Source organism: Pseudoliparis swirei, unplaced genomic scaffold (genome assembly GCF_029220125.1).
Source record: "Pseudoliparis swirei isolate HS2019 ecotype Mariana Trench unplaced genomic scaffold, NWPU_hadal_v1 hadal_37, whole genome shotgun sequence".
In the NCBI taxonomy this organism is placed as follows: Eukaryota; Metazoa; Chordata; class Actinopteri; order Perciformes; family Liparidae; genus Pseudoliparis; species Pseudoliparis swirei.
The window spans coordinates 61,621-77,673 of record NW_026613273.1 but is presented as its reverse complement, the minus strand read 5'-3'; the positions used below and the strand labels follow the sequence as shown (position 1 = coordinate 77,673).

The 16,053-nt window shown below is 40.1% G+C and overlaps 1 protein-coding gene across 1 annotated transcript in view; it reads right to left on the bottom strand.

The window, feature by feature from the left end:
• The window catches only part of LOC130191320 (neurexin-3a-like), a gene marked incomplete at its 3' end in the record, with an annotated part of 73,334 nt that overhangs the window by 32,559 nt on the left and 24,722 nt on the right, over positions 1 to 16,053 (bottom strand). The window contains 7 exon segments of the mRNA XM_056411014.1: positions 4,549 to 4,722; positions 5,315 to 5,505; positions 7,815 to 8,075; positions 8,627 to 8,747; positions 9,046 to 9,165; positions 12,011 to 12,037; positions 13,925 to 14,128. Of these exon segments, the coding sequence (XP_056266989.1) occupies positions 4,549 to 4,722; positions 5,315 to 5,505; positions 7,815 to 8,075; positions 8,627 to 8,747; positions 9,046 to 9,165; positions 12,011 to 12,037; positions 13,925 to 14,128 (1,098 nt within the window).

The window sequence follows — 16,053 nt, the reverse complement described above, 5'->3', positions numbered from 1 at the left end:
CAAATGACCTTTTCCAGAATCCCAACGATTACGTCTCCAAGGAAATAAATTGCTCTCACCACCTTACAGCTGCAATCAAATTAAGTATTCTTTGTATCATTGTATGTGAATCCTGACATTTGTACCAGTGTATAATGTTATGTTGGGATGTACTAAATGTGCCCAGTGTTACACTCAAGGAGAACATACCGTTGGAACCATTCTTTCCCCCAAACCCCCAGACTGTTCCCCAGTTCAGATAGGCGTCAACTGGGCTATATGTGTTAACCCTTTCTCTCTGGGCCTCTGCAGTCTACTCAATGCTTATATTGAAGAGGGTTAAACTATGTGTTGTCAGTATTCAGTATGTTGAGCTGTGTGAGAGTTAAGGTTAGTGATATGAAATATTCCACTTCTCATAGTGCTAACCCTTGTTAAACAAGTTCACTTCATACAAAATAACATCTATTTGTAAAGATGATGTTCTACAAACTAAAAGCATGGAAGATGATTAAAGAATATAGAGTAGTTCTCTCAAAAATCTGACCGAACCAAATCATTTTTGTAGCAATGTAAATGAGGGTTGTCTTTCGAATTTTAAAATGTATTTCTGTGCCATACCTACACTGTAAATGCTATTATTAATGTGTTTCATGATGATCCTGAATGAGGTCATATAAGCCGAAACAAGTTTTATCTCTGCAGAACTTTTCCTTCTACATGGTGTAGTTGTGTCTGACGTCTATTGTGGTTTTGTGAAATGTCTAAATATGTCTCGTTTAATATAGCTCCATAAATCATTGTGCATCAACTCTTTTAACTCAGGTTGATGTGTTGAGTTGAGACTTACCTGGTAAACTGATGCAAGCGGCTCTGTTAGAGGCTGTTCAGGATCAAGTGAATTGCTCATGAGTCGGAGGAGTAGATTGGACTTTGGAATTTACTGCAGGAAAATGCTGCCGCTGATCGGGTCCAGGATTTAATGTATGGTTCAGCCATAGTGAAAAGCTTAATAATGTTACTGCTGCCTGCTGTTCTGTTAAATGTTTGCCACGGTGCAGTAGGGCCCTCTCGTGGCAGTATACTATATAGCCGACTCAACTATTATTGATGGTCATTGAAACAGGCTAAAACAACACAACGACATGTATGCGATGAAAACTTGTCATGAGAAGCAGGCCGTGCAGAGTTGTTAGTCAAATGATAATCAGCAGCAAAAAAAAAAGAAATCACAAATAAAAAATGAGACAAGAATGCCATGGAGAAGAACAACACTGTGATTGATGATTTTATTTTGAAAAATAAATTAGACAACCATCCCTTTCTTGTAGTGCATACATTCAGATTGTCACAGTGAGGATGACATACAGTACACAACGTTATTGTCTGTTTTGATTTAAATGAAACATAAACTAACACTTATTTAATAAAACATGGAGCTCTGTAAGTTAATGTAAAAAACAACCACAACAGCAACATTCAATGTCCAACTGAATGATATGGGAAGAATAATCATATGTACAGAAAATGATGTTCATGCAACAGGTTGTGGATGCCCAGAACACTGAAGAGGATGACAAGAACAACTACAAAAGAATGACGACTTGCTGAGGAAGAGGGAAACATTTTGTCTCCGGTGACATCTGCTTGCTCTGGCAAAATGTTTCGACAGCTTTTTGATGTAACTACAATATGCATTAACGATTGGAAATCAACACAAAACAAATTAAACCATGAGGCAAGTTGTGCTTTGTGAACATAAGGGTCTGGATTGAGTCTGGGTTCGGCCTGATGAAGATTTCCTGCTGTGATGTAATGGCCTGCTCTAAACCATAACACATATCTATAGACTTTTGTATTTACATTATTAGTTTGTTTTACATCCATGTAATTGACCATTTGCTAAGCCCCGACTTGTCTTATTTAAAGCAACTAACATCAAAGAGATTTTGTGTATTGAACATTTAAAATAAACATTCCTTTTAACAAACTTTATTTATCTACTGATTGTCGCGAATTTGCTTTAAACCACCTCCGGTCTAAATGCAGCAGAGGTGGTGTAAGTATCCCACTAATACCTGTTGATGCCTAGTATCCACAAACTAAGAATCATATAGGAAACACTTGGCTGCTTTCTAGTGGTTGGAGTAGAAACTAAATCCGGTGACCTTTTTTCCCCCTTGAAAGTTTTTTTTCAGTTTTCTGGGAGAGTTTTTCCTGAGGTCCTGGTGTAACAGGCCAAATTAACTCCCACCCAGATTAAACCTGAGTACAGTGTGGCCCAGGCCAGACCAGGGATGAGTGTTTGTGAACTCGATCATCGACAATCTTGTGGAGCATTTTTTAAACAGATTTCATCTGGCTACCACCCACAAACAAATGGCCAACGGGAATGTGGCAATCGAACACTCAAAGAATCTCTTAGTAAGCTTGTCAATGACCAAAGAAACAACTAGGATCAGTATATTCCTGTTGTTCTGTTTGCCTATCAAGTGCACTCTACTCTGAGGTCATGTATAGACGGGAGGCCAAGCTTCCTATGGACCACAAACTCTCAGAAGATGACACTCAGTGCGTTTACATGATGGTATAATTCGAATCTTGCTTTAGTCGGACTATGCTATCTTTTGGGGGATCTGCTATTATCCCAATATACATGGCAGTGAGTAATTCGAATCATTGGCCGAAAGCATGTCATATCCGATACGATAGGTGGCGCTGTTTTCATTACAACTCGTGGTGATACAGCCATTTCCGCTTGACCTCTTCACCACTACCAACAACAACCAACAACAACAACATCAACATTTCGAGAAAGATGGCGAACAGAGAGCAAGGCGAAGCTACATCCCTCTACTATTCTTGCATGATGTTAATAGGAGTACAGCGAATGCAAATGGCGCTATTGGCGTTGTTTGTTTGTTTTCTGCCGGCCAGGCTCCCGGCAGTGACAACTTATCGTCTCTTTCGACTTCCGGGTCACGACATGGGAGGGAGGGGGGAGGAGGGCGGCGGGATCTCAAGCATGCGCAAAGACGCAAAGTCCAGTTCCTAATCCAATTCACCGTTACATGCCGCGATAGTCGAATTATCAACCGGATCGGATCGAGTTATCCAGGGGTGTTAATCGGATCGTAGTCGCACCGCACATAGTCGAACAAAGGTGTTTACATGAAACGGATAATTCGGTTTCAGTCCGACTAAGCCAGTTATTCGAATGCATGTAAACACGGTCACTGACAACCATTCATAAAAAGCTCCACTCAACCGTCAGTACAAACATCCACTCTTCCCAGGGTTCAAAGATGGAACTACATTGGATCAGACCCTACTTAATTGTGGAATCCATGACCGAGGGACGAGTACAACTTAAGAACAATAAAACTGACACGATTGTTATCAGTGTCTAATTTTGAACATTTATATTGTAGCGAGGACTTGCTACTCTTAGAAGTTGGAGTTTCAAAACGTTATGACATAATGTTCCAAATGCATTATGTTTTGGGTATGTACTTTTATTTTAATGCGTAGCACTACTGAGAAGTGTGGTAGTAATCTTTGTGGATGTTTTAATGTTGTCAGTGTTTAACTTTGAGCATTTCTATTGTAGCAAGGATTTACTTGTCTTAGAAGTTGAAGTTTCAGGACGTCGTAATCTTTGTGGAAGTGTAATCTTTTTTTCTGGTTGAAATAATACAATTCTATGTATGAGACTTAATTTACCTGATAAAGCTGAAGCCCCAATACAATGTTGAACAACAAGTAATTATTGTGTATGTGACGCAACACTAATGATATCATTGGGTTATAATCTGAATTGAAAAATAATGTATAAACACAATATCTCTGAGACAGTAGTTACTCAAATAGTCTTTCATATTCTTTTAATTTTCCATGTTTAAAGGAGTTGTATTTTGGGCTTTTTTTACGCAGCACAGACATGTACAACGCCATAGTAAAGCTGCTTTACGTGCTGCAAAGCGAAGCATGACATTAGAGCAACAATCACTAAGGGGGACAAGGCTTAGTGAATGAATGGTCAATAAGATGAAATGTAATTTAATTTTTGAATTTTCTTTTCATTTTGAAGAAATTACACTTCTTTTTTTACACAGAATGTGAATGTATCTTAAATTATTAGAGCTTTCTATCTACAGACAACTCAACCAGCCACTCGTAAGGACCTCTGAAGTACCTTCTTTTTAGGATAATATTGCTAAAAACTCCAAACATTCACAAAATTCTGAACAAAAATGAAACTTTATAAAAGAAGAAGAGATCAACATGAAACACATTGCAGTATTTTATGTCACTGCACTGGCACAAACTGCTCTAATGGTGATCGCAACGGCACTGTGATAACATGTGGCCTTGTTTCATGTTTGGCCTGACTCTAGAAGTGAGTAAGTGAGACTACAAGTACAGTTATTAGAATAGAGGGGCGTCCATATGGATGCAGAGCGGTGGAGCTACTGTTTGCATTGAGCAGGAAGAAAGGGCCGCTGGAGCTGGAGTTAAAGTTTGTATTGGAGAAGTCTAAATCAGGCTCAGATTTGCGGAACGGTGTACCTTCGCATCCACGTTCAATCTGCCCGCTGCGAAACAAGGCATCATTGAGGAGATCCGGCAGGCGACCGTTGAGATCCACCGATGCCAAACAGCCCTGGTAGCCTTCTCTGGAAGCCACCAGTTTAGGCAGGTTGCCATACATGCCGGGACCCAGTCCAGCGATGAATAGATCACCTGGGGTGTAGACAAGATAGAGACACGATAGGAGGATCTTATTATCATGTGTCTATGTTATGAACACTGTGTTTCTTACAGATCTTTGCTATCTTCATTTGTCATTGTAAAGTACTGAGGTATTTTATCAACTATATGGTAAATGTACAAAGTTATAATATACAACTGCAAAGCTCAGCTCTAATGCTGCGTTCACACCAAAAGCGATATAAAAGAATATTCATAAAGCATACATTAAAGCATGTGCTTTATTTAGCTTATTTCCTAATTGATCCTGCTGGATATCTCGCTTCAGCAGATGCATGTAATGAGTTCTCAATACCACTTAGAATACCTTATTTACAATATGTTCAACTATTCCTTGAATGATCTGACATTTTCTATTGGCAAATGGTCCCATGGTAAATAATATCGTAAGAAAAAATGACTTTTACCTTGGTAAAAAATAAAAAGAATTGGGGAAAAATATTATGTGGGATGCATACTATAAAATGGACACATTTTAATGCACAGTAACAGTTAATTAGTTGTCGAACGTCATGCTGGACACACAAGGAGATGTAAACATGTGTAAGTAATGTCATTTGCATACCTTTCAAGTCTAGATTCTTAGCGCCATTGATACTCTGACTAGTGGCTGTAGCATCTACTTTCAGTGTGTGAGTGTTGCTATTGTCTCGGGTGATGGCCACATTGTGCCACTGGTTGTCATTCAATGCCTTGTCACTTTTGCCTTTGATGAGGTTGGGCCCATTTCCAAGGTCAAAAACGTAGTGGATGTATCTGCAAGAGGAAAGTTATGAGAGTTACAGATTAATTCAGGAAATGGTCAGCCTTCTGTTTCTAAAGGTATTGTTTGAAATGTTCACAAACTGGCAGCCCAGAACCAAAAGATGGGCCTTTTTGAAAAATGGAATGAGTTATATCAAATAAAATCATCTGTGGCTGAGGAGGTTCTATCTCCAGCTCCTCCATTCTGCATTTAGATGGCATTCCCCTAGGATCCAACACCACTGTAAAGAATCTCGGCGTTATCTTTGATCGGGACTTTTCCTTTAACTCCCACGTGAAGCAAATCTCAAGGACTGCATTTTTCATCTACGTAATATTTCAAAAATCAGGCACATCTTGTCTCATGCAGAAAAACTGGTTCAGGCATTCGTTACTTCTAGACTAGATTACTGCAACTCCTTATTATCAGGCTGCTCTAATACGTCTCTCAGTTCCATCCAGTTGATCCAGAATTCTGCAGCTTGTGTACTCACTAAAACTAAGAAAATAGATCACATGACTCCTGCATTAGCTGCTCTGCATTGGCTCCCTGTAAAATCAAGAATCACATTTAAAATTCTTCTCCACACCTACAAAGCCTTGTTTGGTGATGCACCATCATCTCTTAAGGAGCTTGTAGTACCATATTGCCCCACTAGAGAGCTGCGCTCACTAAATGCGGGGCTACTTGTAGTTCCTAGAGTCTTAAAAAGTAGAATGGGAGCCAGAGCCTTCAGTTATCAAGCTCCTCTTTTATGGAACCAGCTTCCACCTTCAGTCCTGGAGGCAGACAGTCACCTCATGAAAGAGTAGACTTAAGATTTTCCTCTTTGATAGTCTTTTAGTTAGGGCTGAATCAGGTTCACCTGGTTCAGCCCTAGATATGACGTTTTAGGATACACTGAGCACAAATCCTTTATTTTCTCTCTCCTTTACGTCTCTTCATTGCACATTACTAAGTCTACTTATTTTCTAGAGTCTTTGTGCCTCCACGTCTCATCAGTGGCGGTGCATCCATAGAGGGCACTAGGGCACCACCCCTGTTAACATTTTTAGATGAAAAAAGAAAAAGAAGTAAATATAATATATACTGTCAAAAACATTATATACCAAATAATTTAAATAAGAAATACACCGTGTTGACGCGCTAAATGTGTGTGGGAGACCGTAAGCCCCTTTCAACTACCACTTAAGTTAAATGTGACCAAAAATAATATATCGCCACTCATCATCACTGAGAGAAGCCCCTCCCCCTTTTACGGGCGCCGGTCAAACGTGTGTGTATGGCAGCGAGCAAATATTTCACGGTCGTTGCGGCAAGGACGGCTTCTCATTGGCAGATGAAACGTGAATCTTCAGGCGCAGAAATGTGCGCCCTGGCCAATGACATCGTTTCTTATTTCACGTGATTGGACTATTCGTCGAATCAGAGACCGTTATCATTCCCTCACAGCCCAGAGAGCTCCACGTATCTACGCGAGCAAGTAGCTAACCGGAGCTGGTTAGCTGGATGCTCAGTGAGTAATGCGTTGTTTTGTTTCCCCTGTCTGTTGTTCCAAAGTCCTGGGACTGAAACTCTCTGGACTACAATGGGGTGAGGGATCGAAAGCACTTCACCGACAAGGGTAAATGAATCTTGCTGCAATCATCTAGGTAACAGCATGAAGCTAACCCTGTTTGGAAGAGTATAGCAGAGCAGCTCGACGAAGGATACCGGGGGGGGGGGGGGGGCTGTGTGGGTGTTTGTGTGTGTGTGTATAATATCACAGAGAGATCAAAAACAATTTACATCTGCAATAACAGCTATGAGCCACTGGGGGCAGCAGAATCAATCCCCTTTTAAGTTGATATAGCCGTCATGTTAGCAAATGGGTGCTTATTCACAGATCTAGCTGATCCAACGTGGTCATTTATTTGGTATGTGTATCCCCTGATGCATACAGTTCCATTATTCACGCCGCTGTAAGCTCTGGTTGTTGTTGCTAACTATGTCTGTAAACTGTTTTGTGCTCAGTAATTAGTAGCCTATAAGGTTGTGTAAACAGATGATGGGCATGATGCAATGAGAGACGTGGAAAGTATCAGCCGGTGAAACACAGATGAATCCCAATGTAAGGCTCCGTAAAGAGTGAGGACCTGTAGATTCAGATGATAATTCTATGCAGGGTCATCACTATGAGCGACTTATTTACATTGTAATGGCATACGTTGTTGTTACACAAGTATTAATGATAGCAGTTTTAATCTGGTAGTCAAACAATGTTCCCCCTAAATCTTCAAGAGTCCAATGTGTAAAAGACTCTTTTCAGAATTAAACTCACCCTTTTACCAGTTCTACAGCGATAAAATCATTGCCGTCTCCAGAGTTGAAGAGGATGAAGCCATCTGTTGAGGTGGTCTTGAACTGGAAGAAGAGGTGCATGGACGTGTAGGCCTGTAGGGTGGCCAGGCTCAGATAGCTGCTCTTGGATTTGAAGGTGACAGGGTCGGCGATGATAGAACGAACCCCAAAGCGTGCGTTGAGCTCGCAATAATCAATGTCACCATTCTTGCACAGGTCAATGTAGAGCATGCCGTTAAATCTGAGGAAAGGACAGGAACAGGCACTTGACACGATTGACTTAAAAAATAAGGTTCTTCTTATCCTTCCATGCCTGGTAAACAGATTTTACTCAAGGATAATTAAAAGCAAAGAAAACAACATTTCGGGTATAAGAGACCTGTAGCTAAGTACATGTCCAGTTTGTTTCTTAAAAAAAGAAAATAAAGCAATGGACCGTTTTAGTCATTTGGGGACAGAAGAACTGGCAAACATACTGCCTGACGAATTGTATATCTTTCGAAGTAATTCAGCATATTTTAATATTTTAATTTTTAAAAAAATCACATTTTGTCTAGAGTCTTATGTTCAACCCCGAGCAAACATAAGTCTCACATTAACTAAACACTTTAATTTGGAGTCCAAACTCCTGAGAAAAATATATGTCTCTTTAGTTATTGCATTTTAATATAGATAGATAGATAGATAGATAGATAGATATATACTTTATTAATCCCCAAGGGGAAATTTGTCGTCTCAAATTTGTACTAATACACATTTAAAAAGCAAAGTAACAGGAGGTTATCAAAGTACCTAAGGCTCTGCAGATGGCCAATGAAGCTGGATGGGATGCTTGAAACAAATCGACGCTCTGTCATGATGCCCGTTTCGATGTGGTGGAACTCCAGGCGAGTGTGGTCGCCCACCATTTGGCCTGAAGACGGGGAGGGTGGAGGGGATGGGTTGAAAAGAAAGACAAAAACCAAAAGAAAAGAGAACACTGTCTGACACTAACACAGAGGGGCTGATTTAAGGAGAAAATTACATTAACAGTATTAGATGGATGCTGCAGTGCCATCACAGCTTACATAGCTACATTATTTCTTTGCAGCACAATTACATACTGATTATGTGTCTCTATGGCAACACACCACAGCATGGTGTAACACCACTGACAAGGCAACACTAAGAGAATTCCTTCAAGCATGAACCGAGTTGATGCAGGTAAGTACCTTCTGCTACATCATCGTCAACAGTTAGCTTGTAGGTTTTGCCGCGACGCACCACTCGCACAGTATGCCATTCATTATCATTGAGCTTTTGCCCGGCATACAGGGTCTCCGGTCCCTTGCCTGAGAACAATGGTCAATCACAAAGTTAAAAACATCCTGAGGCTCAAACCAAACTGTTGTTTCCCCAACTATCAGCCTTGAATTATCAGCAGATTTCTACAAGCAGTAGTCTACGTAGCTTGACAATGGCTATAAATAGAGTAAAAGGCAGTTGTTATGCTTTGGGGAAACAAAGGTTTAGTTTAATCAGTGAAATACACAGAGAAAAATACATAAAATACTGGAAATCTATAATTCTCATAGAATACACCTCACCACTATAATGCCGATGAGAGACATGGCTCTCAAATAGAAAGGGAGTTGAACTACACATTGCTTTTACTCATCATAGGGTTTCAGAGTTTCAGAAAATACTTTTTGTTACATATAATCCCATCCTGGGCCTTTTTTATTCCTCTATTCATTGCTTCTTCTAACCATGAATTCTAAATCAAAACTAACAATATAACCTGCCGGTTTGAAGCCTCCAGTTTGGCGATTTCACAGTCTTGAGTTACGGCCTTCGCCATGTTTTTGTTGCAACCAATGAACAAAAGTTACCATATTGGAATGCAGAGGAGTGACGTAAAGACGCCGTCTCTGGCTCTGGTAGTGGCAGCAACCTGTCAATCACAGTTGACCCCTTCTTCCCTAAAGCATACTCCTCTTTATGGTCCGTTTGACTCTAAATGAACCATCACTTACTAAATGAACATCATGCTGAAACTAGAGATTGAGACAAACTCATGTTTACAATGTTTACTGAAATCAAGAGAGAAGTAGAGTCATTTATATAAAGTTCTATACAACCAGAGGAGTTTATTCCCTCTACAGAACTGGAAGTTGTCGCATGAAGCCAATACAGAAGTTAAGTGGTGGCGCCACTTAACACCACACTAGAGGTAAATATTGGAATTATTACTTCACTAGACTGTCCTATGAAAAGTGATAAAATGTGTCAGACAAATATTTATATATATATATATATATGATATATAAATGTGACAGAAATAACAGATAAGAAGGTACAAATCTCAATGGCCTCATTATGAGTAAAAGCAATCTGTAATATAATTATAAACAACTTTATGTTGTAAAACCAGCAGACATACTTGTAGTTGCAAAGAAAATCAACATTCTTAAACTTTGACTGAGTAGAATGCAACTTGACATAATACATTGTATTAGATCTAATGTTCTGTCCTGCATATTCTGCGTAGTTTGGGAATTCAGTTTCGATATTCATTTAATAATATTTAGTATTGTAATGCACCGTTTCTCTCCATTGGGACTATGAGGACGTTACCTTCATGGTGTTGGAGTTGCATCTGTTTTGTTACAGCCATGCTGGTAATGTTTAGGTTACAACTACATTTTCAGCAGGGATACAAATGTATTTTTATTAATTACATGGACATAGACTGCACTGGAATCCATGTACATAGGATTGCTAGTAAAGAATAAAAAAGCATTCCACTTAGCCAGGTTAATTCTGTATGTTGCCTTTTCTTTTAAATGTAGCAACTGTCTAAATCACTGCACTTACAGTGACTAAGTTTACATCTCCAAATATTCAATTTATTTCTGAAAAAGACGATATATATACCACTTATATTCTGGTTTACTAACAGCCGTTTGTATTCTGATGAACCAAAAAAGAGCCCATGATGCATCTTCATCACCGGGGGCCAGTGAATCCCACGTCGACGCGGTTTTTGGCTGTGTTTGACGGGTCGATACTCTAACATGTTATTTTTCACGTCATAATATATTCAAATTAAAAAGCAGGAGCCATTGTGCTAGTTAGCTTCTTTGCTGGACTAAGTGAACAAAGCCTCCCTTTGGTCTTTCCTTTTGTGTTTTTTTGCTTTTGGGCATGCTTTTCTACTCCAGCTTACATATTCTGAATGCGCTGTATAATTGGTCCTAAAACCTCAATAATATTACACATCTTAATGAGAAAAAGCTATAATAAGGCCTAATTCTGAATATCCAGAATGAATATGATGTTGACATGAATCTTATTAAATTTGCAATATTGTCATGGTCAGAATAAAAGTGGAATATGAATGTGCATCTTAACGTAGTCACTGTGGTAGATGAATACTGTTACATGCACTAAACATTTTTTATTGGTGCACAATAGTGACGTGTATCCATTATTCATAGAAATTACTCATTCTTTATAACTAACGTTACTGGATGGAAGCAATTATGTTACACATTGGTGTTAGGAAAAGGGGCTTTGAGCATTAAAGATGGGGTCAGTGTTTGGGTTATATGGTCTGTGGAGGTGAACCAAATACGTAGAAACTGTTGAACATCTACAGTCCTAAAATGATCACTAGACCATCCAAATTAAGTGTATCAGTTACATATTTCATGTCTCAGCGACATAAAAAATTGGCCTCAGATTCTAATCATATAATATTATCACTTACTATAAAAAAAGTTTTAAATAGGGATTAACTACACTTGCTTAAATGTTGTGGCAAAGTGAAATACAATACACGAGTATAAAGGGCAAAATGGTGTTAACATTGTTTAATTTGTTATTACAAATTAGAGAATAGGACCATAAACTTATAGAGTACAGAGTAAAGTGCTCAATTTTAAAAATACATTTAGATTTGTAGAATACTCTTAATTTTAATCACCACTCATTTAATTTGACTGAGTCCATTTCTTTTTGCATTCTGTTGAAGTATAGGTTGTCGAACCAACTGAGTGAACTCATGCTCCATATAATAGGCTTAGAAGAAAGTGGAGGGCAGTGCAGGACTTTTTAAAAACACATTTCCTTTCAAAAACAACATCTACATACCATCAAGAATAAAAGCAAAATGAAACTTGAGTGTTAACTTACTGGAGTTACAGTTTATCCTGATACAGTCTAGATGGGGAAGAATAAATGACAGATGAAATTGCATCCTTCAAGGTTACTGCTGCAGACATCCAAAAACAAAAAGTCCACCCTTCCGGGGACGTACACATGCAGGAAGGCAGCCATTTTATTAATTTAGTATTTAGTCAGCTTTATGCTAAATTACCATGAAATAAATGATATACTTTAAAGATTTCCCAAACAAGTTTTTAATAGTTAATAAGATAATGCATGGATTTGTCATAAAAGTGTGCTGGTTGTAAAAAGCTGCTTTTCTAGAGCTAGTGCTCTTTTGTTACCCATAGTAATTTATGAATTGTTTTATGCACAGTATTTACAGTAAAATGGCCACTTGTAGTACCAGCTACATGAGTTTTCCAACCCAACATTGACTGTTCCTCTTTAGGTTGAATATTAATAAATAGAAAAGTCAAAGGGCTCCAAATCCACACCAATAGGGCGGTAGCAGCCATCGATTTTAGAGCCACGGAATACAGACTGATAGTTTGCTCATTAAATTGTATTAAAACAGCAAACAGGTTGATTTTGAAACACAATGGTGTGACAGTGAGAAATCCAAAGTATTTGAACAGTCCCAATGAGGCCAGAATAACTGCTGTGAGCAGTTAGACAGTGAGGGTTGGTCACTATGTGGCTGGTGGTTCCATGTGTCGTCAACCGCAACAGAAAAGTGGGAGCAAACAGCCACGATCCAATCAGCACCAGCACCATGCAGAGGCACAGGAACCCCAACCATTAGATCCGGACTGTTATGTCTACATGTGTCACTGAGATACATCAAAGGCTAGATCGTCACAATAGTTTTACAAAAGTCACGCAGATTAACATACCCTAAGCAATCATATGACCAATTAGACCAATGTTGACTAAAATCTGGGGTATGACTTACATGAATTCATATATCAGTGAATGAGTTATGTAAATATGGCTATCGTCTATTCATATTGCCATTACTCTTATGATTGTTTTTTACCAGACATGTTAGATGCAACATTTTACATTTTTTGTCCAAATGGATCGTGTGACTCATAATTCTCATACTTCTTTACAAAGTATGATTGGAAATATTTGGGGTCGCAGCCAGCTGTAGGTTTAGCTGGGCTCTGTTCTCGGGCTGTTCGCCTGACGGGCCGCAGGCTTAAGGCCTTTGAAGGGGTGAATACCATCTTTTGACAAAGCATGATGGGAAATGGAGTTGACAGGTAAACATAAAAACAAAACACTGAAAAAGCATTGACTTCCAGAAAAGACACCATCATCAGCAAAGAAAACAACCACCCAGGAGAAGAGGAAGGTGATCGAGAAATGACTTGATATCAGACAGAACATGAGGTTAGTGAGAAAGACAAGATACAATTGTTCTAATCAGTGGTGTTCTTGGTGGAATTCACCTCTTAGAAAGTCTCAGCACAGTTTGGTCCTTTAAACTATTTACTAGAAACCTGTCTTTAAAGCACATTATCTCTACATTATCCTAATTATTGTGCAGTGTCTATCTCATAAATTCTGTAAACAACAATATGGACATGACTATGGTTTGTCTGTTTCAGAGATGGGCCAAACATGTTTACTATTGAAATAAAAAAGTTAGGATGTTCCCCTTCTTTTATATGATTATTTTTTTATGGTTATCTGTGTGTGTAAAAACTGCATGAAAATTCCCATGCAAAAAATATTTAAAAAATCTCGAATCTATGTTCTAAAGCTGGGAAAAAACCTTTAAGGGTCCATAGTGATGAGTAACTGATGGGGAAAAAAAACAGTGCATCGAGAGAAAGAAGTGAAAGAAGAGGAGAGGTCACCGCTCGACGGTGAACTGTCTCAGGGTGACGGTGGAGGTGCGGAGACAGATGGGTGGGAGTGGGCATACGATACCTAGGTTGACCGTGAGTTTGACGCGACCTCCGTCCAACTCAAGCCTGAGCGTGTCGGCTGATTCTCGGGAAGTGGTGGCCATGAGGAGGCCGTAGGCCCGCTGCGAGCGGAACCGTAGGGAGACGTCCTCCGCCTCAGTGTGCATGATGTTCGGCATCACCACCTTCATATACATGCTGCCATCGTAGGATAGGATGGAAGCCTCTGTGTGATAGTCAGGAGCAGAGAGAGATGTTAGCATATCACACGCTGGGACCTGACACTGTGCACATGTGAGTGGCTTTAGGGCTCGATCCAGACCATTGCTGGATTTAACTGCTGGGGGCTGTGGGCTCCATTTGTTCAGTCTGTTTTGTTTCCACTTCTTGGATCTGAATAATAGATAGGAGAGCTGTGTACGATGGAACATGGAGGTGGGTAAGATACAGGTTTTCAGAGCTGAGCTCTGGATTGGATTGGATTCAATCTATTGTCATTGCACAGAGTACAGGTACACATGCAACGAAATGTGTTCTCTGCATTTAACCCATCCTTAGTTATTAAGGAGCAGTGGGCTGCAGTGATGCGCCCGGGAAGCAACTGGGGGATCAGTGCCTTGCTTAAGGACACTTCAACTTGCAACTAACGGGGATCGAACCGACAACCTTGGGGTTGCAGGACGACCCCCTTACCCCACTGACCCCACTGAGCTACAGCCGCCCCCTGAGCTGCTGAGTCGGCTGACATGTTCACCAATATCTTCAATCCATCCCTGGAAAAGTGTATTGTCTGTAAAACTCCCCTAAAAATCATTGCATAAAACTCAGTAAGAAAATAGAAAAACAAACCAAAAACACAACGGTGTACTTCACCGATGATCTTTCTCAATCTTGGTGGCAGGGAGGTGACTGCTGTGATCAAGCTCTTCTCCAGGCTCAGTCTCTTTCTTTGCTTTGTTTTATTTACAGTCATTGCTGGGAAGGAGGCCTCCCGTCAATATGTGGAGGCAAAGGGAATAACTGCTCCAAAGCTTTCTATCCCAGACCAGGATGCTCCTGTTTCACACACACCCAAAACTGTGTGAGTGTGGATGTGGTAAACTTCATCTGGATGCCACGGTCAGATGACACGTCGAGGAGTTTTTCCTGATAAGTGACAGGTAGCTTGCTTCGGACGGAATAAATAGGTTTCTCACCCAATCCAGCTCTGCAGATTTATCCAACATGTCAGGAAAAGATTAATGAAAATCTTGAATCAATTTGGTCAAATGTCCCACTATGACCGACTTGACTGGAGCTCTGTCCACATCCTCACCAGAGAGAACATCCTCCCCATGTGCAGAGGACTTTCTCCACAGCTCGGCTATCTTCAGGAAGCCACCCACCTTGTCATAAAGGTTTAAAATGCTGGTCTCCTGCAGAGACACATTCAGTTCGTCCAGTTTGCTGAATATGTCTGCCAGATAGCACAGCTTTGTATGTCTGTGTCCTGGAACAAGTTGGCATGGGGAGATCTGTGCTCGATCAAAAAGGTGTGTACTTCAGATCTTAATTCCAACAGCCGGTGGCGCCAGAACATCTCTGTGTGCAGCAGCAGTTGTGTGTGTTCAGCTCCCATGTGTTTACAGAGGCAGTGAGACAGGAGTGCATTGCGTGGCCTTGACTTTATGAAGTTGATCACTTTTATGCTGTCGTTCAAAACGTCATCTAACACAGGGCTCATTTTCTTGCACGCCAATGCTTCCCTGTGTGTCAGTGAGTCCACATCATTTCAAGGTTTTCGGTTTTAAAGCGTGCTATGAGTCCTTTTCCCACTGCCGCTTGCGTCCGTGCAAATGCTGCTGCAGGATTTTCAGCTCATGCTGTTTCATCCTGGATATACGTTTATGAATATTGTAGACACATTTGTCTGCTTCTTCTTTTTCATTTTTCCAGAGTCGCAGCGAGGGCAAGAAAAAGAAATGCTACAACTATCACCACTAGAGAAATGTAAACACACTACATACATAGCAATGTATGAACAGCACGACTGCAGCAGAAATTTTTTAATGTGTTTCCAGGACTCTTACAGTTAGAGCTTACTAGCATATGTTCAACTTCATGGCATGCACCAAAATGCCTCCGCATGGGATGGAATATTCTCAAACCCTA